This window comes from Apiospora kogelbergensis, assembly GCF_038363985.1.
Source record: "Apiospora kogelbergensis strain CBS 113332 chromosome Unknown utg000007l_segment0_segment0, whole genome shotgun sequence".
Taxonomy (NCBI): Eukaryota; Fungi; Ascomycota; class Sordariomycetes; order Amphisphaeriales; family Apiosporaceae; genus Apiospora; species Apiospora kogelbergensis.
The window spans coordinates 3,355,369-3,376,582 of NW_027117424.1; the positions used below are offsets into that span (position 1 = coordinate 3,355,369).

Consider the following 21,214-nt stretch of genomic DNA (forward strand, 5'->3'; position numbering starts at 1 on the left):
TGAATAGGCATTCAGTTTGGGTTCGTGGCGTGTCTTGACATATATATATATAATCGAAGCTTTGTAAAAGACTCTACATCGAGGACCGGGTCATCGCATACCTCATATGGTCACAGGCCATTAGTGCCTCTCGCCTTGTAGAAAGCCTACGTTGGACCCCAAGTTCGAGACCAGAACAACTCACTAAAATTAGATATCGTGGCTGATGGTAGGATTGAGCTGTGTGTCCATGTGATCGTCTTGTGGTATCTAAGGTGTTGCTTACCTCCTTGAGAATGCGAGAAACTACCTCCTAGGAATGACAAGCGAGTTGGATCTTACAGGATTAATAGTATTTTCAGCCCCAATCTGCCCCCGATTTATATTCCATGTCAATACTGTACGGTCCGTTTCAGACCACGGCAGTGCTCTAGGTGACAGGGGTAAAAGTAGGTGGATGGCCATAGTCGCCACCAACCCCAGTATTTGAGAATGAGGATAATGGTATTTGCACGTGTCGTTGCCGCGCGTCTGTTTAGGGTCAACTAACCGGGCCACGCCGAGACTAGCTTCCGTCAAGCCTGACCCGATCTGTTGGGACCACAAGACCTCGAGCTGATGTGGTTAGGTGTGATATGTTGACTAAGAAATAATTCCCCGATAGTAGTAACCGGCCTGAGTTCAGTCATTCGTGGGAGGCCGAAGGATCATGGTGGCGTATTGGAGAGAAGATATTTCACGTTTTAGCCTTGTCTTGTGACTGCTATGGCATCAAAAGTACGAGACTACTTGACATCAGGCTGCGGCCTAAATACTGACAACGAGATTTTACTGTAACCTGACTTGGGATACATCTTGTGGTGTACTACGCTGTAGTACACCCTCATGGGGTGTCGCCAGGGAAGCGGGGGCTGAGTGCCAAGCTTATGACATAGTTTAGCAACTGCCGTGTAACTTGAGACGCAATGGTTTTTGGGACTATGTAGCTGATATGGATCAAGCAATATTATGCAATAAGCTTACGGAAGATAGCACTGTGACCTGTCGTAAATTGACCTTAAATCCTCCCATTGGCTAGTATGTCCTCAGGTTTCACAAAGCCCAACAAACGGGCGTCTTGTAACACACGCAAGGACGGCTAGATATCTATTAGACACATACAGTATAGTTCGCGTCTCCCCCAACTCTTCAGAAGAATCGTCCCCCATCACTCTCGTCCACTCTTCCACTTGCCCTTTGCACATCTTTCGCCATGGCATCGCCAACTCCCTCATACACCAAGCTGACATACTCCGCTGGCTATCCTGCCATTGATCCAGCCCTTCCTGCTCTCTCTACCAGTGGCAAAGTTGTTCTGATAACTGGCGCCTCGGGAGGTATTGGCCGTGCTGCCGCACTTTCTTTCGCCACCTCTGGACCCAAGTCCCTCGTCCTGCTCGGCAGAAAATCGGATGCCTTGGCCGAGACGGCCAAGCTCGTTCAATCGCACCATGGCCATCTCGCCATAGAAACTCATCAAGTTGACCTCTGCGACGCGCCCGGGCTGCGAGCTGTCTTTGACGCCGTCGCATCCAAACAGGGCGCCATCGACATCCTCGTTCACTGCGCTGGCGTCTTGGCCCCCGTCGTGCCCCTGATGGAGGCAGACCCAGCCACCTTCATGGATGGATACAAGACCACAGTCGTTGGTACTCTGTCTCTAGCCCAGGCTTTCGCGGGTGCCAACAAAAACAGCGCCTCGGGGCGTGAGATCACCCTGCTCAACCTCACCACTGCCGGCATCCTATTCCCGCCATTCCCCGGCATGGGTGCCTACGTCAGCAGCAAAATGGCGGCTGTCAAGCTCCTGCAGGTATTCGCGACCGAAAACCCCCACGTGCGTCTGCATCACATCCACCCAGGCTTCTTGGACACAGACATGTCCCGCCAGCTGGCTAAGACAACCAAGCTCCCCTTCGCATTTGATGACAGTGAGTGCAGAGACAGCCATTACTTGAATCATCCTTACTTGCCACCAGAAATAGTTACGTGCTGACATTTCAATAATATAGTTTCTCTTCCAGCCAACTTTCTGGTCTGGATAGCGTCGGCCGAGGCGAAGTTCCTCAACAACAAGATTGTCTTCGCTTCTTGGGACGTAGAAGAACTTAAGAGCCGGGAGAAAGAAATAGTCGGCGGGCCTCCAGGGACTGGAGAACTTTGGCTGGGTTACCAAGGGTTTCCGCGTTACATCTCGGGCCAGTCTTTGGAACGCCCATAGAAAGATTGGTGGTCGCGAGACTATTAGGCTCGCTCAAAGACCAAGCTTTGAATTCCTTTGTGAAGTAGACAAGTAGAAGATATCTGTCTAGTATCACCGTTTACTGCGTGAGAGGTCTTTAGTGCCAATAAGTAATGTGTGCGTTAGGATTTTATGCTTTTGTTTTCTATAGTCTCTTTGAAAGAGACGAAACTTTATATAATCAAAACACCCCACGAAACATTACAAGACCAATTGCATCGTAACTTCTTGAGTGACAGACTGCAACTTGGATCGAAGCAAGGCAACGATTGGCTCAACCAACCTGATCGTATGGGCCCAACTGCCACCTTTTTGCTCCACGTTGTGGGATTCCACAGCATATCGTTCCGCAAACCGCAAGACGACCTTGGCAATCTTCGCCAGACTCTCAACTCCGACCTCCTCGGAATTGACCAGACCGCGCATTGAAGCCACTGGCTGCAGCGGCGATGGGAGATTCAACCTTTGGAATGGATCTTTATTGAGATATGGGCGGTGTTGATGCTGAAGGTTGTCGCCGTCACTCATGGCCCCTGTCCACCATGACTCCGGGCTGTCCGCGGTAGTGTTGGTTACGGGTGGTGACATGGCCTCGTGGCCACAAGCGAGGCGAAGGGCCGTATCCATCAGGGAAATGCAACCGGAAGACACGAGGAGAGCGACAGCGGGCTGCTCGGAGCAGGGGCAGACCAGGATTGTAAGGAGCTGCTGGCACGCCTCGGTTATCTTGCACCCTGGCTTGGGAAGATGTGACCCCGTAAGAGCTGTATGAGCCGGATCGAGTCTTTCTAGAATTAGTGCCGCTGTTCTAGCACAGTCCATCCTGATGATGGCGTCTTTTTCGCTGACCAAAGGGATTGAAGAATCGCGCTCGGGTTGGTCACACGCGTACGCGTATGGTGGTATACGAACTTGGGCCCCAGGCGAGATGGTGTCGTCGAAACTTATATCACTGCCCCAGTCAAATTCCGCTAGAATATCGCTTTCTTGATTTCCATGTCCTATTGAAGCAACCAGACATTCCAGATCTTGCTGCTGCTGCTGACTCTGCGCCTGTTCTGAATGCTTCTCCCTACGTGGCCTACGGGGACGACCAGCGCGGCGGGCAGGGCTATAGAAGCATGGTTCGTTCAGACTAGTGCAGCGAGAGCATGCTGGCTTGCCCCTTTCGCATCGTACCTTGGAGGCAGAACAGAGGTCGCAAGAGTCCTTGAGTTTCCGGGAAAGGGGAAGGTTATTTGAAGAACCGGGGTCCATTTTTAACAGAGCTCACCAAAGCCAAAGATACAATGAATCGTGCGATAATCAGGTAGGAATTATGAGATATCTCTATATACCATGTGTCACAAGTAAAGGTGTTGGTACGGCGTATCTTCCATGGAGTGATCTTCACGGCCGTCTCTTGTCTACTTCTTTCGCATACGCTCGTTGGTAAGCATAGATAGTTATGCTGTTGGTTGCAAACAATCATGTACGTATGTATGTATGTAAGATAAAGAAGATGGATGATGCCTCCCGTGTTGAAGTGTCACAAACGGAGTGTCCAGCCTGACGGAGATCGATCAGGCAGGCTATGATTGGACTGCGCCCCAGCCACACCAAAAGACAGTTGCTATTGCTTTGAGACCTCCCATTCATCTGCATCTATATTGTCAAATACGCCGACGATTGCGTGGATAGAAGGATGCGAAACACAAACACCATTGGTAAGGCAACCGTACAACCGGTAAGCGCGCCACTGCGATGGTACCACGCGACATTGGGAGGGTAGCATTGGCTTGACTGTCTCAGTGGGGGTTCGGGGTGGGTGTGTGTGTAAGGATGCACAGCGTAGCCTAAAAACCGATGTTTTGCCACGCCCCCTTTTTCTTACGGGTAAGCCGGAGCTACCAACTCCAATCGGATTCCATGTACGACGTTCCGTGACACGGCTGGATGCGATATGTGAAAGTGGCGAAGTGACTATTGGATTGATTGTTGGAGAGAGTATTTACGTATGTGTGTCGTAATGTATTGCTTACCGTAAGCGTAGTCTTGTACCACAGCCCAGTTTCCTTTTCGCTACTACCACGTCAGTAGATACCACAGAGCTTGTAATTCTAACCTCTCTATATATAATGTTCACTTATTTGGGTAGAAAGGTTAATAAGGTATTTGTCTCAAACTCTCCTTATGATAAGTTTAATTCCATTTTCTTTTACCCGGAAACTGGTATAATAATATGGAACATCACGAAGATCATGATGAGAGGAGGCATATAAACACTTCGCTATTGCTGGATATGGACTTGGACTTGTCACAGGAGCTGCAAAATGGCACATCCTTCGTGTGGCAGGACGATACGTGGGCTACTGTAGCATACGCGATCCCGGAGGGTAATCTGCCCCCTACTACGGCCTTGGTACCAGACTCATTTACTGGAACAATTTCACCGGCGACCTGCGAAGCTCCTTCCCAGGGGTCATCATGTACTACGGTGGCCACTGGCTTTTTTACATCGATTATTGAGAGCTCCCCCTCTTGCCTCATGAAAAGTCATGGTAATTCGACATCCGCGACGACCCAAGCCTCGGTAGACTCAGTGCTTTCTACCACACAGACAGCCTTGCGGGCCATACGAGGCTTGCGCCACTGTTCCTGCCTCACCGCGCCTCACCTACAACTCTTACTAACAGTCGTCTGCGCCGAGGTTATCACCAGCTACCGACGAATCATTCGGGTCTACACACTAAGCGACCCTGATGTCGCTTGCCCAGTCAGTGGTAGTGTAGCGGAAAGCGGACAACGGGCCAAAGAGACTTTTGTACTGAGGCGCGCTCCCCTACTCCTCGGAGACCACCCCATCGAAGGCAATACCGAGAGAGTGTTGATCGGTCAAATCCTTAGAAGTAGATTACAGGAGCTAGGAGGGTTCATGAGCGAGATGTTGCACTCGCCAGGACTGACGACTGGGCCAGGAGCTGGGAACGACACGAAGAGCTCATTTTCCTCACTGTTAAGCGCCGTTTACGGCAAAAGAGATTCATTTCTCCATGACCAACTCAGCGCGGCTGTGCGCGAAGTAGCTCAGCTGCAACTTGGTGATACACATAACGGAGGTGGTGACACAACGTCAAGCATGTGTGAGCAAGCCTGATAGTTTCTGATCGCTCATTGGATACATCACTCATTCAATAAAATACCTCCTTCCTTTTCCCCTACCCATAAATTGAATCAGCGGTAATCTCTTGGTGCCATCTTCAGACCAAAGTCATCATTCCCTTGCAGCAAAGATAACACAGCTTTCCATCACCGGTGCATACTTCTTTACCGCAACGGGCCGAAGCCCTGCTCGCTTGAGAATGGAGTCCCATCGAGCTGCCGTACGCTCGCTCCCCCGAAGAGAGTCAGCATCTGCAGGTCCAGGCCTGCGGACCAGACGTGGGCGCCCTCCTCGGGGATGACGACTTCATCAATCAGCACTAGCGAGTCGGTTGACATGGCAGGCACAATATTGGCCAAAATGTCCACTGCCTGGTCATCATCCCAGTTGTGCAGGATTGCTCTCAAATAATAGTACTTCGCCCCTAAGAGAATGAGGGGTGGGTGGGATAGTCAGCGTTTCTGTTGGCCTTTTCATTTCTATTTTCTTATTTGAATCGCGGGACTGTCACTTACCTTGGACGGGCTGCGGCTTGAAGAAGTCATGCGCCATTAGCTGGACGCCCTTCGCCTTTGGAGCACTCTTGATAATCTCCTCGCGGTCCTGAACCACAATGCGCCCGGCCAGCTCGGGGTTCTGGGCCACCAGGAGCCGGGCCTGCTGGCCCACGTTGCCGCCAACATCCACAAGCATCAGGCCTCGGTGAGCGGCGCTGACGGACGCGTCAAGAGGGACAACGTTCCACCCGTTGCCCTCCCGCGGGGCGCCCATGAGGTTCTGGAAGTCCCGCGCAACGTCCGGGTGCTGCCGAAGCCAGGGGAAGAGCCCCTGCTCCGCGCCCGCGCCCAGGCCCTTCTGCAGCGCCGAGCCCGAAGCCTGGTTACGGTAGCCCGTCTCGCGCAGGTGGTCTGGCAAGGCCTGATAAGAGGGATTGCTGACGGCGTGGAAGAAGCGCATGGGGCTTGCGATGCACGGGTCGGCCAGGGCGTGCGTCGCCCTCCGCGCAACGTAGCGGTCGGGCCCGGCCTCGCCCACCAGCCGGTTCGCGACCAGGTAGCGCGTGATGCGGCCCACAAGCTCAGGGTCGGCCCTGCTGTGCTCCGCCAGTTCAGCCGAGGATAGAGGCGTCTTGCTTTTGGCTAGAGACTGGAAGATTCCGAGGTCTCCGCCAAGCTTCACGAGTGCTACTTGACGACCCTGAGACGCAAAGCATAATAAATTAGTTATCTAGCATGCAACGGTATGCCATTCTCGGTCTTTGCAAACGCGCCGGACTTACAGCATTGGCGAGACGCGCCATGGTGTCGAAAGGCGTCTCGAGCTCTTCCGCTGATTCATGCAGCGAAGACATCAAGCGATGCCTGTTAAACTCATCGAGTGTTGCTGAAGTGGGTTGCTCTATGGATGCCAGGAGATCTTTCATGCGGTTGGAGCTATCGGCATGTTCCTCCGCGACGTGATTTCCGTCCATAGATCCATGTACATTGGTAACATGGTTTCCATTGGTACCAGCACTGCCGTTTTGGGCGCCGCGGCTTCCAGCCCTGGCCTCGCCATTTAGGTACGAAAGCCTGTCGATAGTTGTGAACTTGACAGCAGCCTTCTTGGCGACGGTCAGACCCAGCTTGCCGCGCTCCAACCGGGGAGCAAGACCATCAATTGAATCCAGAGTGAAGTTGTCGATGTTGAGCGAATCCTCAGACCGCACCATTCGCCTGCCTTTGATGGTTTTCAGGATGACCTGCTCTTCAGCCGTCAGCTTCTTCTCCAGGTCTGCAAGAGCCTGGCGGTTGCTCTCATCGTATGCATCACCGTCGAGTCCCAGGTCTTTGAGCTTCTGTACAAGCGCTTCTTTCTCCTCGAATGAGACGTGGGCGAAAGCTTTGAAACAAAATTCCAGTGTCTTGGAAATCTCGGCTTGGGATAGGCTGCCCTTGGCGTCGCTTTCGACTTGACCCTGGATCACTGAAGTAAATAGGTTCGCGTCAGCTACTAAGGGTAAATGTGGAAAGGGTATAGGAGCGGACAGCACACGCACCAGGTCTGAAGAGATCGAACGCCCTCTCAAAACTTTTCTCGTCGAAGTCGTGCAAAACGGGCTGGTCCGAAGCCCTAATCTGTTTCAATGCACTAGAGACGACCACAAGGAAGCGGGTGTAGCTCTCGGCAGTCTTCTTGTCATGCCACGACGCCGCCGTTTCTTCATCACAATCACCGCGAATCGCGGCGGCAATGGTGGTGGCGGCTGAAAGGCCTCCGGAAAGTGCTAGATGCACGCCAGAGGAGAAAAAGGGGTCTATGAAAGACCCGGCGTCGCCTACGATGCGTACGCCGGGGAATGCGTAGCACGAAGCACTATAAGACCAGTCTGAGGCCGACTTGATCTCTGACACCAACTCTGCATTGGCGAGAAGCTCTTTAATCCCCGGAACGAGGTCGAGACTCTGGTGGTAGAAACTCTGGCCCTCGGTCATGGCTCGCTTCTTCTTGGTCGCTATCTCCTGATTCTGTACGACACCCACCGAATGAGTGCCGTTGTGGAGGGGAATAAACCAAACCCAGCCACTTGCGTCTAGAAGAAGTCGCCGTCAGTATAGATACCGTTATCCCAAATAGAGATATCATGGGTCTAGATGATATGTACCTTTGAGGGCTTCGAAATAAGGCGCTCCCTCCTTGTGTGTACCAATACCGTGCATACCACCGCCCTTCCAATAGCCCCAGCTGGCGATGTTCTTCAGACCCTGGTTGAACTGTCGGTTCTTGAGATACTTTGTGCTGATTAGGCCAGCTCGGCCGGAAGCATCCACGAGATAGTCAATTGCGATGGTTCCTGTGCTTCCGTCCTTGCGACTCCATGTGGCAGATACAGGATGTCCCAAATTTCGGGAATCTGAGGATCCTGTCTGGTCCTGGTCTCCGTTGTGACTCTGACCCTGGGAGTTGAACTCAATCGATGTCACCTTGGTCGCATCGAATGTCTTGACGCCGCACTCGGTCGCGTGTTTGAAGAGCAGCTCGTCAGCTTCGGAACGGACTACATTCCATGCGTAACCTCCTTCTCCTCCAGCAGCAATGAAGTCGGTGTCTGTCGAATAAGAGGCACTGGATTAGCTTTCGCCTCGCGAATCTTTATCTTCTCGTGCTGGGTGGGACGTACAGGTCTCAGGCCGGGACCAGTTTAAGCGGAACGCGCCTCCTTTCTTTGGCCCGGAGTCAGAATCATCAGCTTCTTAAACGGCACATTTCTTTCTCTCACCTTGATATTGAAGCCATGTGCATCCCACTTCTCATAGCCATCGATAAATTTCAGGAAATGGCGCATCGAGGGAAGCATGCTCTCTCCAACATGGTATCTGGTGGCTCTCGTTAAATCTCATCATCCAATCACAATGTAGCCGCTAGGATTGGACCAACCTCGGGAACTTCTCGGCCTCGAGGAGGACCACATCAATACCCTCTCGCGCGAGGGCTGCGGATGCGTACGAGCCCCCAGGACCACCACCAACCACCAAAACTGTGCACTTCTGGGGGATGCCTGCCATGTTCACTTGTGAATCAAGTCTGTAAGAAAGTGTGATAGATCTTAGATAATGGGGAGTGCAATGATTGTTGTTACGCGCTTCTCGTCCACGACCAGAAGTTGCTACGCAATACAACCTTATAAATAAACATCCACTCAGACACCAATCTTTCAACGCGGAGATTTCTAGTCGATGTAGATGCAAGTCTCGGGGAATAAAATTTTGGGAGGGGGGATATTCGGGTGTTTCACTGCACAGTAAGCTGCATCACAATTTTACGGAATCCGACCTGCCATTGAACTCGGCTACAATCATTGGACCCTTATTACCTTGATCCCACAGTTTCATCGTACATTTCGCACCGCGACTTCGGTTACTGGAGTTTCAGACGGCTTATTTCTTTGTGGAAGTCCTAAAAAGCTGCAGCTTGGGGGGGGTCACTAATCTCCCGGGCAACGTGAAACCCAGTGATCTCATTAACACCAACGTAGTACCCATTTGCGTTCACAGTTTCCCATTAAATTCACGCACCATAGCTTAGATTTCATTTTCTCCGGTCAATTGAAAAACAAGAGCCCTCCATCATGTGTCATGGACGTCACCGGCTTCCTAAATCCCAACATATTCACTCGGAAAATAATGCCCGTTATTTGATAGATAAACAGTGCTGAAAAGGGACCATTGAGTTCGAGAGGGCCGAAAGGCACACAGTTACCTTAACTAAGTTAATGTGTTGAGCGTCTTGCAAGAATCTCAAATGGTTAGATCTCAGCCTTGTACGGCATTAGACGTGGGTGACCGCCACTGGGAGTACGTGTATATCAGAAGTGGATGGTAATCTGGATGAACGACACGTCAGAGTCTACTCACCCGAATATACTTTATCAAAGAGCCGCGAAGGGCTCTGATGCGTTCGAACCTGCACTGACACCATTGCTGTTACAGATGCCGACCATAATGGCAGTGAGAGCAGATATCAGTCCTCGGAAGGTCGGATCAAGAGTGCCGAGAATCGCCACGATCTATAGGTATTTAGACATGTCTATCTATGAAGTTTGCTAGCACCTGGTCGGAAAATCTGTGATTGGAAGCCACTCGAGAGAATCAGGACTGTTTGTCATATTCCTCCTCGACAATGACGCAAGGTAGCCGTCCTTGAACCATTGAGTTACACATGAAAATAGACAATCCCCCGATTCGGATTCCGAGGCTATCTCTCAACCTCCGACAGCCGAGCCCTAAGCTATTCCAATAGATTCCTCGACTGGACGTGATTATGTTCGGCACTTGTGAGCCTACTGTGCGGGTACCCGACCGTCATACAGTCAGCCTGCAGGATGACAAATTCAGAGAGCGTGGGCTTGTAGCTAAATCACTGAAGACCTATTTTAATGATGTTCGCGTTCTATATATAAGTCAATCAAGCACTCTCTTAGCCCTAGATCAAACAACTGATCACTGCCGCTACGATGTACGAAAACAGCAATAGTAGTCCTGCCACTCCATCTTCCTCGTCCTCAACAAACACTGGACCCAGAAACGCCAGTACAAATGGCGATACACCACCTGCTAGGCTTTTCCTATTCAGCCATGAGCTTCCTAGTGGTGATGTGCAAGACCTCTTCCGCAGGCTTCATAGATATGCTAAATCTCCCAACTACCCCTTTCTAGCACGGTTCCTAGGCACGTGCGTTTCACTGCTAAGAGAAGAAGTCCAGAAGCTGCCCCGAAGACAGCGCGAATCCGTTCCACCATTCAGCGATGTCGCAACGCTGGGCTCGGAGTGGGAACACCTGCGCAACGGTCAGCTCGGCGGTGCTTGGGAGGGTGCTTTCGTCTGCATATACGAGCTGGGCATGCTGATTGGGTCAGTTTGCCCCCATTCAATTGAAATATTATCTTTACCTCTCTATCTGCCAAATATACCTCAGGCCCATGATTTGACTAACCCACATATGGTAACAGTTATCACGAAGGGAATAAAGTCCTTCACAATGGGGACGATAGACAGGCCCTGACTGCTTCCTGCCTAGCGGGGATCAGTATAGGCCTCTTCTCGGCAGCAGCTGTAGCTGTATCCCAATCGCTTGTAGACCTGGTATCATTCGGGGCTGAAGCCGTCCGAACCGCTTTCGTCTTTTGTAGTCACGTCGGCCGAGTATCCCAGCTACTTGAAAGTACACATGACACAAAGGATCAGCCAAAGGAGTCTGACATCGGTACATGGGCAGCCGTCATCACTGGCCTGGGGGCTGAAGTAGTTCAGGCGGAGTTGGATCATTTCAACAATGAACAAGACTCTGGCGTTGAAAATGGCGCGAAGACACTACTGACCCGGATCAGCATCAGTCATGTCGACCAAGTCTCAGTGGGTATCACTGGTCCTCCTTCTCGGCTCACCGAGCTCTTCCGTCGGTCACTGAGGCTTGCCTCCTCTCGTCATGCCGCACTGCCCATCTCGGGAGGTCTTTGTCACGTCCCAAATGTCTACGACGATGACGATGTACGCGCCATCCTCAAGGCTGCACAAGCCGAGGACAGATGGGGTAGCCGTCCTGTCCAAAGGCCGCTGCTCTCGCCATACACAGGGGCCGCTTTTGAAGCCTCGAATGCCCACCAGTTGGTCAGAGCCATCTGCACAGAGGCTCTCACTAAGCCGCTGTTTTTCGACAGGCTCGCCGAAGGCGCAGCGACGCATATATCGCACGACCTAGGGTCCCAGACGGCGCAATCATGCCAGATCCTCCATTACCGGACTTCCAGCATCTCAGAAACTATCGTCTCAACCGTGAATGAAAAGCTTTCGCCAGAAATTATGGTGCAACGCCAGGACCTCGTGGACTGGTTGATGGCTGAGGAGTCGGCCATGGACCAGGAATGCGGCAACCCGGGCGTGCCACAGGACTCGAAACTGGCTATCGTTGGCATGGCTTGCCGCATGCCAAGCGATGCCGATACACCTGAACGTTTCTGGGAGCTCTTAGTTGAAGGCCGCGACACTCTCTCCGTGGTCCCGCCAGATCGGTTCGATATTGAAGCACACTTCAATCCAAAAGGGGAGATAGAAAACACGGTCGGCACCAAATTTGGCAACTTTATCTCCAACCCCGGACAATTCGATGCCGGGTTCTTTAACATGTCCCCACGAGAGGTAAGATCTCGCCCGCCTCCGCCCTTCCCCGTCCTCCAAATATCCAGTAATCGAGTCTGACCAACGCGCCAAATGCGGTACTATCAGGCTCAGCAAACAGACCCTATGCAACGTCTGGCACTCATAACCGCGTACGAGGCTCTAGAGATGGCCGGGTTCGTGCCAAATCGCACTCCCTCATCCCACGTCACGAGGGTCGGCACCTACTATGGCCAGGCCAGCGATGATTACCGCGAGGTCAACGCGAGCCAAAAGATTGGCACGTATGGGATCCCCGGTACTGAAAGAGCCTTTGGAAACGGGCGTATAAACTATTTCTTTAACTTCCAGGGCCCGAGCTTGAATATTGACACGGCGTGCTCCAGTGGCTTAGCGGCTATCCACGTGGCTTGCTCGGCACTGTGGGCGGGCGAGGCCGACACCGTAGTGGCGGGCGGATTGAATGTTATTGTAAGTTGTGAGCATCTACTGGGCAGGAAAATGGGATACGATGCAAGTCGCTCATTGGGTAGTGCTAACCTGAAGCTGCGAATAATAGACGAATCCGGATATCTACTGCATGCTCAGCAAGGGCCACTTCCTATCCCAGACAGGCCAGTGCAAAGTTTGGGACGCCGCAGCCGACGGCTACTGTCGCGGTGACGGTATCGGCTCGGTAGTAATTAAGCGGCTCGAAGACGCCGTCGCCGACAACGACGTGGTACTAGCAACCATTCTGTCCGCCAACACCAACCACTCCTCCGAGAGCGTGTCGATCACACAGCCCCACGCCGGCGTCCAAAAGAGCAATTACCGGCATGTCCTGGACAGAGCAGGCGTCAACCCGCTCGATGTTAGTTTCGTTGAGCTGCACGGTACGGGGACGCAAGTGGGCGATGCCGTCGAGTCAGATTCGGTCGTTAACTTCTTCGCGCCGCCGGGCCATCGTCGACGCCCCGACCAGCGTCTGCACCTAGGCGCCCTAAAGTCCAACATCGGCCACGGCGAGGCGGCCGCAGGCGTCGCCTCCCTGATCAAGGTCCTACTTATGTATCGCCACGGCACGATCCCGCGCCACATCGGCATCAAGACAGCGCTGAACCCTGTCGTAGCACGGCACCTGGCCCACCGGAATGCCGGTGTCGTGTTCGAAAACACCCTTGGTCGCCCCGGCGGGGAAGAAGCGCTACTCCGTCGTAAACAGTTTTGGGGCCCACGGCGGCAATACGACGCTATTGCTGGAAGACGCTCCGCCGCCTGTACCCATCGAGCACAGCATGGATAGCGGCGATGGAGCAGGGGCGCTAACGTGCGAGGTGGTTTGCCTCTCTGCCAAGAGCAAGGCCTCGCTCCGGGACAATGTCAACACGTTTCTCCGCTACCTCGAGGAACACCCGGAGACTCGTCTCAAGGACATTGCTTATACGACATGCGCGCGTCGGATGCACCATCACATCCGCCTCGCCAAGTCCGTGGCGAGTACCGCCCAGCTTCGAGACTTCTTGCGGGAGGTCACCGACGAGCTGGATGCTCATGCCAAACACGTCTCAACCGCGGCACCCAAATCCGTCGTCTTTGCATTCTCCGGGCAGGGCGGCTTCTATCGGGGCGCCGCCGCCGCATTGTTCCGTCGAGCACCCGAGTTCCGCGATATGGTCCTCCAGCTCGACCGCGTTGTCCGCAAGCTGGGGCTCCCTTCGGTACTGGCCGCCCTTACCAATGACGAAAGCGGCGCTGAGGGCTCAGAGAGAGCGATGTCCGAGAGCCCATTGGTCACGCAGCTTGCTCTAGTGGTTCTTCAGATCGGCCTGGCGCAGTACTGGGAGCTTCTTGGCATCGTGCCCGACGTTGTCATCGGGCACAGCCTAGGCGAGTATGCTGCCATGTGTACGGCCGGTGTATTGTCGGTGGCCGATACCCTCTTCTTGGTCGGAAAGCGGGCCGAGCTCATGATTTCCACCTGCGAAGTCAAGTGCCATGTCATGCTATCTATCCGTGGGGCCTCGCCCGATCGCATCGCCCAGTTGTGCCGTGGAAGCAAGAAGGAGTACCGCTATGAGATATCATGCATCAACGGGCTGACAGACACAGTCGTCAGCGGAATCCGGGCAGACATATGCGCACTGAGGGACATGCTGCAGGAGGCTGCGGGCTTCAAATGCGTCCTCCTTGACGTACCCTTTGCTTTCCATTCTGCTCAGATGGACCCTATCCTGGATGACTTTGAATCTGCTGCACGATTTGCGACGTTCAAGGTCCCCAAGAAACCTGTCATCTCCCCACTCCTCGGCCAGTGCGTGACCAAGGGGCAAATCATCAACGAGATATATTTGCGGCGGGCCACCCGCGAGACCGTCGACTTCGTGTCAGGGGTGAACGCAGCCATGACTGAGGGCCTCATCAACGACGACTCCATATGGGTTGATATAGGGCCGCACCCTGTCTGCACGGCCTTCGTCCGCAACTGTCAGGAACACAGAGAGGTGGCAACCCAGGTTTTCCCGTCTCTGAAAAGAGCTGATGAGTCCCTCGCCGCCTGGAGCGAAAGCCTTGCCGCGCTGCACTCCCTGGGCCTGCCTGTGGCTTGGAACGAGTACTTTCTGCGTCGAGAGGCATTGCATCGTCTGCTGCCACTGGACTCGTACCAGTGGAACAAGAAGGACTACTGGATCCCCTACGAAGGAACGTGGACACTCAATAAAGCGAATCCGGCACCTCCTATTGGGGTTCAGGCAGGCGGAAATGCCTTGTCCGAGGCATCGCTCTTTACTTCATCCGTGCAGAAGATCACCTTCGAGGATATTGGGGCGCAAAGAGCTCGGTTGACCGCTGTTTCGAATCTTTTCCACCCCGACCTCATGGGGGCAGCATCAGGGCACAAGATCAATGGACGGAGCGTTTTAACTGCGGTAAGTCTTCCTGGTCAATCAGATTCGCTGGGGTGGATCGTGTACATTATTGCTGACTCCAGACCATCCAGAGTATTTGGGCCGACATCTGCTTCACGGTCGGTAAAGAAGTCCACAAGCGACTGGCCAAGAAAGATGTTAGCCTTAATCTGAGTGTGAAAGACATGGAAGTCTTGGAGGCTCAAGTTTTACCCGCAGGCGACCTTACAACTGGCTCCGTGCCACCGCAATTCATCCGGATCGAAGCCCTGCTGGACCTGTCCCACGGACAAACCCAAGTGAAAATGTACGCCGCCACCGCAGACGGAATCCTCAAGGCCGATCGCGCCTTTGCTACCGCGACCGTCTGCTACGAAGACGCGCAGGCCTGGCAGGCCGAGTGGCAGACGGCGGCTCACCTCGTCGCCTCGCGCATCGACGCGATATGGAGCGCGGCGTCGGGGCCGCTAGCGGCGCCCGGGGAGACGATGACGAGCGCGCTATCGCAAAGCGCCGCGTACCAGCTCTTCGGCAACATAGTCGACTACGACGCGCGGTACCGCGCCATGCGTCGCGTGGCCCTGGTCGAGGGCGCGCTGGAGGCCACGGCGGACGTCGTGCTGGGCGCGGACCGACACGGCACGTGGCATACGCCACCGCACTGGATCGACGGAGCTTTCCAGTTAGCGGGCTTCGTCATGAACTCGTTCGGTGTGCAGGGGGTGACGGCGCAGCGGCCGGTTCATCTCGCGACTTCTTCTATATCACCCCAGGCTGGCGCCAGTTGCGCTTGGCGGAGCCGCTTGAGCCGGGCCCCGAGGTTCAGTTCCGCAACTACGTCCGCATGGTCCCTGTCGATGGCGAGGCTGGTGCTTATTCTGGCGACATATACTTGCTACGCGGCACCAGAGTCGTGGGTGTGTGCGCAGGCATAAAGTTCAAGCGTGTTCCTCGAGCCATGATGCCTATTATGTTTCCCCGGCACGAAGGTAAGACGAAATTATCTGCCAGCCAGTTCTCAGTCAATTCTCAAAGCCGCCCAGTCGACACAAAGCCAATCGTTACATGCCAGCAAAATGTTGCGCCTCAGGCAGATCACCTCACCTCACCACCGTCCTCACAGGTTATCCCGTCGAGCGCGCCGAAAGCGAGTCAAGATGGACGTAGTCCTAACGTGGCTGCCTGTATTCAACTCATCGCGAACGAAACGGGGTTGGACATGGAGGATATTTCTGGCAAGGCCGCTTTTGTCGAACTCGGCGTGGACTCGTTGATGTCTCTTACGCTGGCGGAGAGGATTCAGACGGAGCTGGGTATACAGGTGAAGGCGTCACTATTTCTTGAATGCGCTACTGTCCAGGACTTGGAGAATTGGTTGACGAAACATAGCTGTTGATATCTTAAGACCAATGAGTTTCTGAAATCCTTCCGGCGGATTCGGCGTGTTTGGTCTTTGGAGAAGCTGTCAAGGTGGCGGGCGAGTCGATTCAGGATAGTCTATTCCTTCACAACGCTCAGCGAGCAGGCAACAGCGGCTCCAATGGCGCAGTCTGCGTTTGACGTCATCCTGAAATTACAGCACTTGGAAAAAGATGGACTGGAACGCATCCAACTTCGCTATAAGAGATACTTTCTGAATACACGACCAATGTCTACTTATCAAGGCTCCCAACACACTTCCCAATCCTTTTGCATCAGTTGCACCACACAGGCGGGGTCATAAATAGGTTCAATCTTCCTCTTATCAGACACGTTCGAGATAGCTACGCAAAAAATGGTAGCTGCGTTCTTGAGTCATGGGATGCCTATCATGGTAACTCTCGTGGGCTGTCAAAGAGACCATGAGATGCATGCACAGGCGGAACTTTACGGTGCAGCACCGAGTTTGAAGCATGTGGGTGGCACCTTATTACCCAGCTTCTCTAAATGGCTTAGTGTTCTTATCGGCGCTCTATTCCGGATCGCCTACCTGCATAATGAAATTGCAATCAGCGGCATGTGATGCATGATTCGTAAATATGCAGGACTAGGCGATCAGCTTGACAGGCTTGGCGTTTGGAGACGCAGCAGCCCCGTGAGCGAGAGCCAGATGCTTAGGTGACGTGAGATTTCATATATGAGGTTGAACCACCTGTTGTTCTCTGTAAACAAAATAACCATCTAAAACACCGTCTTCTCTTGTCCTACTCGCTTGTCCTGGGACAGCAGAGCACGTCTATATAACCGTAAAGAGTGGGTTCGAGTGTACAACATCTGATTGGATGCAATGTCTAACTCTGCGGGACGAACCAATGGCCGTCAAACATCCCGAGTAAGTTCATCCCAATTCTTTAGCTGCTCCCAACCGTCGCCCCTGATCTTGAGGCTACCTTGCTAGCGCCCGCCTGCTCATGATGGGCAGAACTCTACATCAACGCCACTTTTGGGTGGTCACCTCGACGTCCCCCTGTCCAGCCCATGGCAGTGGTTGTACAACCCCCAGATGGACAAAAGAACGAACATCCGGCTACGATTCTGGCATCTCTTCCTCGCCGTCGCTTCGTTGACGCTGATACTCGTTCACGCTGTGTCAGTCAACCCATTTGGACAAGCCTATGATCCGGACGACACGGATACCAGCGATGTGTTTGTGAGCTCGCTGACCGAGTATATGGTCGATGTTAATTATGTAGGTCCTTGGAGGTTAAATTCCAGCAAAAGTTGACTCGTCTTGCTACTAACTAACGCGCCAACAGGTTGTTTTCTCCCTCTTCTGGTTCAGCATACTGTTTGGTGTGTCCTTCATGCCGTTCATGCATTTCGCCCACTACACTACGCGGCCAGCGCATGTGCCTCGCGTCACCGTTGCAGCGATATGCGTTATCGTCGACGCTTTAATCTTCTTCAACTCGACGAGCACCATAGACATCGATCACGACGATGTGGAAAATAAGAAGACCTATATTGCTGACATCGTCCTGACTTGCGTCTTCGTGTAAGTTGATTTGTCTGAGGCCTTTTCAGATTTCTTCGCCGCCAAATGAGCCTCCCATATATGATCGCTGGTTCTAACCCGTCGCTTCTCAGATTACTCGTCGTACTCGATATGGCCATTAGTCTGGTGTGCACGCTTTCTGGTGTTCATCAGATGGCTCTCATTGCTACAAATGCGATCTAGCGAAGCGTGAAACACCGCAACGAAACGTAGCAACCGAGATGGGGCTTGGGAACTGGGTAGTAGCACAAAGCATTTAGGTAGATAATGGGACACGATTTCATAAGCAGTACGAACGTGCACTTTACTACCACACCACCTCTATTAGAAGACCACAGTGTTGAAACGAGTGATGCCAAGACAGCGTCCGACTCACAACCTCGCATCATCCACCTGAACCGACCCGACGGGCCCATCTCCGAAGATCTTAGGTAAGAGACTCAGCGTGCGAGACTCCTTGATGGCCATACCTCGCTTCCCAAAGTATCTCTCGCTTTCATAGCTCCAGTGCATGACGGCACTGACACACTGGGCCATCCCATCTACAAGCCTCTGCACCTCGAGGTCAACGGGCCCAATCCAGCGTGGCATGCGTTTATACAAGGCGTAGAATCTATTCATCTTCATGTTGTTCAACTCTCCGGTGTAGTCGAACGCATCTTGCACACTCAGGCCAAACTGCTGCATGATGATGGTGATGATGTTGTGTTCATCGTCCCCTACTGCTTGCTCTTTGTTGTATGAGAGGACATCCTATCAATGAAGTGCATTAGCATCGAAGCTTCTAGAGACTATATCACACCTCCCACGCTAAACAGGATAAGCAGGCGAGGGGGACGAGTAAAGACTGGTCAGGAGGGAGAGGCTCACGTTAGCTATCACAATGAGATCCACCGCGATGGTCTCCATCTCGACGATAACTCTGTGATAGCGAATCTCATCCGGGATGTTCAAATCGATTTCATACCACGCTATCGTCGAAGGTGCGCCGGAGGTGTGCCGCCTGATGGGGAAATAGGTGGCCAAGTCCACGATGCGTGACTGCGACCTGAGTTCGGCCTGGCGCGCTACCGATTCCACATAGTCCAGCCATGTGGCGAGAAAGCGCTTCTTAAAAGTCGGCGTGGCATCCTGCGGAAGGCGATTCCAAAACCTGGATTTAGGTATCAGTAACTGCAGTTCAGCCTGCAGGTGGAGATGTTTGATCGGACTTTGGTCAACTCACTGTCGTGTGAACTCTCCCCCAACCCACTCTTCAGCCGGTCTCTTGACTTGAGGATTCGCAAACGCGTCCATTTGAATCCGCGCTTGGCTCCATACTTCCTCTGGTCCGCATTTGTCCGAGTACTCGTCGAACATGAAGAACAAATGCATCAGATCGCATCCAGATCTGACTTGCTCTATAAGGGCTCCCAAGTTCAGCACTGCAATATCAAGTACTAAAAAGGGAGGGGTCAACTCACCCTTGCTCATCCGAGAGTAGCACATGCCTGCCAAGAGATCTGGTGGCCGGGAGATTAGTGCGGCTTACGTCAGGGGAGGGACATAATGGATATATGTAGGGAGGGGTCAGGGCAGCGAGCTTACTCAGTTTGCCTTTGTCGTGAACCAGCTTTTGGGTGTTGGCGTCAAAGGCATTGAGGCTCGAACACCACTCCAGACTTTCTTCCGCCACCTCGGACAGGTGAGGACTAACCTGTCGTGGCCACTTCCAGAGTGCCTCGAGCTCGGGTAGGCGAATTTGCTTTTTGCAGTTCATATTGGATTCCTTGATATACATTGGATAGTTGGCAAGCTTTCTTGCAGGCAACACCTGGTTAGTGCGATGGACACCTTGAACCTCATAACGACGTTAAGATAAGGCTGGGGTGTTGCCACGGTGTCGTAGCGGGAGGTACCGGGCCTGACTCTTGGACTCACTTGCGTATAATACCCACTCAGTTATCGAGGTTGCTGAGCTCGTCCGTGTATAAGAGAGGTGCAAATTCAATGCAGTGAAACTGGTCTTTACTATGGTTTTATTCTGGTGTGATACTAGGGAACCCTGCCAACATGAACAACTTGTAGACAGAGCATGTTACCGTTGATATATTATACTTTTCACACTCTCCAAGAATATGTCATCGAATAAGTCTCCTGTCCGCCAAGAGAAGTTGGCGGGGTGTCCCACCTCTGGTATTTAGGCTATAGTTCCGTAGGATGCACTAAGGAAAAGACCTTTCCTACCTTGTGCAACAACATCAATGCATGCATACCCTTACAGTATCCAATCCGAACGATGACGGAACTTCCCATCATCTGCCTTCCTTTCCCAACCGTCTGTTTCCTCCGTCACCAGGCGTGTGGCCAGTTATGGGTCTAGTTCCGAGCACTAACCACCATAGACTCCGTGTATGTGAAATGGGCCGTCAGATTCGAACATGTCTATGATATGTGATAAGAACTAATGGCCTGGGTTTCCTATTGGCGGGATGGGCGCTCAGGCGTGGATCATACGGCAGTATCAAAGGCATCATCGGGACGTCTCAATCGCATATCCATGTCAGGAAATCATTACTCTGATGTGCGGGTTTCGAATACCCTTTCCATTTCCAGGGGGTCAGGGGTGGTAAGAAAAGCAATTTCATCCCAAGCCCAGTCCTTGCGTTGCGGGTGTAGAAAAAGCAAATCGACGTTTGCATCTGGACTGGGGCGAAAACAGTCGACTGCAGGTCAGTTTCCGAAAACATACACATATAACGGTCCTGTTGCAACGGCGCGTGTCTGGCTCGCAGGACTAGCATGAAGTCCTTGATCTACAGGCACCAAACTCCATCCGTGCTTGCATCAGCCAACCAGATATCCGATCACAGCCTCCCCCGGTATTGGTCCCCGACAAAGGCCGACAGCGACCCACAAAGTTCGCGAGGCATCCCCAAATCGTTCAGCAGCCACCTGGCTTATCAATTATCAAATCACCGTTTTATGACAATATCCTGTGATATCATGAAATCATGTCCGCCAACTCTATCAGTCGGTGCATGCTTTTGACGATGCTTGGGAAGTGGGATTCACAGCCGATTGCAGTCAGAGTCAGTCCTTCTGTTGCTATTCAGAGGAGGAAATAAATTGATGTGAAATTCTTATCCGGTTTCAGGAGTATTAGCAATTCCTAGCAAAGTATCAACACTAGTTGCAAATCTTTTGGCGCCGTAGATTTTTGATTAAAGCATTCCCCTCACGTCACAGCGCAATTGTTCCTGCTGCCACTCTCTTTTAGCTGTGTTCCGGCGCCGGCAGCTGCGAGGTATCCCTGA

General features: G+C 52.7%; 6 protein-coding genes across 6 annotated transcripts; 3 read left to right on the plus strand and 3 right to left on the minus strand.

Annotated features, from left to right (window-relative positions):
* Positions 1–1,231: 1,231 nt before the first annotated feature.
* Positions 1,232–2,239, plus strand: PG998_011465 (Short-chain dehydrogenase/reductase SDR; the record flags this gene model as incomplete). The annotated part of the gene is made up of 2 exons (XM_066878281.1): positions 1,232–1,949; positions 2,031–2,239. 2 exons carry the CDS (start codon positions 1,232–1,234, stop codon positions 2,237–2,239), a joined length of 927 nt encoding a protein of 308 aa, XP_066727335.1.
* A 222-nt stretch (positions 2,240–2,461) lies between these two features.
* PG998_011466 (uncharacterized protein) lies at positions 2,462–3,517 on the minus strand (the record flags this gene model as incomplete). Its single annotated transcript, XM_066878282.1, has 1 exon — positions 2,462–3,517. One exon carries the CDS (start codon positions 3,515–3,517, stop codon positions 2,462–2,464), a length of 1,056 nt encoding a protein of 351 aa, XP_066727336.1.
* A 2,049-nt stretch (positions 3,518–5,566) lies between these two features.
* PG998_011467 (FAD/NAD(P)-binding domain-containing protein) lies at positions 5,567–8,947 on the minus strand (the record flags this gene model as incomplete). The annotated part of the gene is made up of 8 exons (XM_066878283.1): positions 5,567–5,826; positions 5,918–6,599; positions 6,682–7,367; positions 7,441–7,974; positions 8,047–8,490; positions 8,563–8,605; positions 8,662–8,758; positions 8,820–8,947. The coding sequence occupies 8 exons, from the start codon at positions 8,945–8,947 to the stop codon at positions 5,567–5,569; spliced, it is 2,874 nt and encodes a 957-aa protein (XP_066727337.1).
* Positions 8,948–10,395: 1,448 nt separating this feature from the next.
* PG998_011468 (uncharacterized protein) lies at positions 10,396–16,340 on the plus strand (the record flags this gene model as incomplete). The annotated part of the gene is made up of 7 exons (XM_066878284.1): positions 10,396–10,793; positions 10,892–12,077; positions 12,165–12,527; positions 12,616–13,252; positions 13,302–14,965; positions 15,028–15,655; positions 15,718–16,340. The coding sequence occupies 7 exons, from the start codon at positions 10,396–10,398 to the stop codon at positions 16,338–16,340; spliced, it is 5,499 nt and encodes a 1,832-aa protein (XP_066727338.1).
* Positions 16,341–17,426: 1,086 nt separating this feature from the next.
* PG998_011469 (uncharacterized protein) lies at positions 17,427–17,922 on the plus strand (the record flags this gene model as incomplete). The annotated part of the gene is made up of 2 exons (XM_066878285.1): positions 17,427–17,612; positions 17,680–17,922. The coding sequence occupies 2 exons, from the start codon at positions 17,427–17,429 to the stop codon at positions 17,920–17,922; spliced, it is 429 nt and encodes a 142-aa protein (XP_066727339.1).
* Positions 17,923–18,290: 368 nt separating this feature from the next.
* Positions 18,291–19,677, minus strand: PG998_011470 (terpenoid synthase; the record flags this gene model as incomplete). Its single annotated transcript, XM_066878286.1, has 4 exons — positions 18,291–18,671; positions 18,789–19,071; positions 19,144–19,420; positions 19,506–19,677. 4 exons carry the CDS (start codon positions 19,675–19,677, stop codon positions 18,291–18,293), a joined length of 1,113 nt encoding a protein of 370 aa, XP_066727340.1.
* Positions 19,678–21,214: the final 1,537 nt, after the last annotated feature.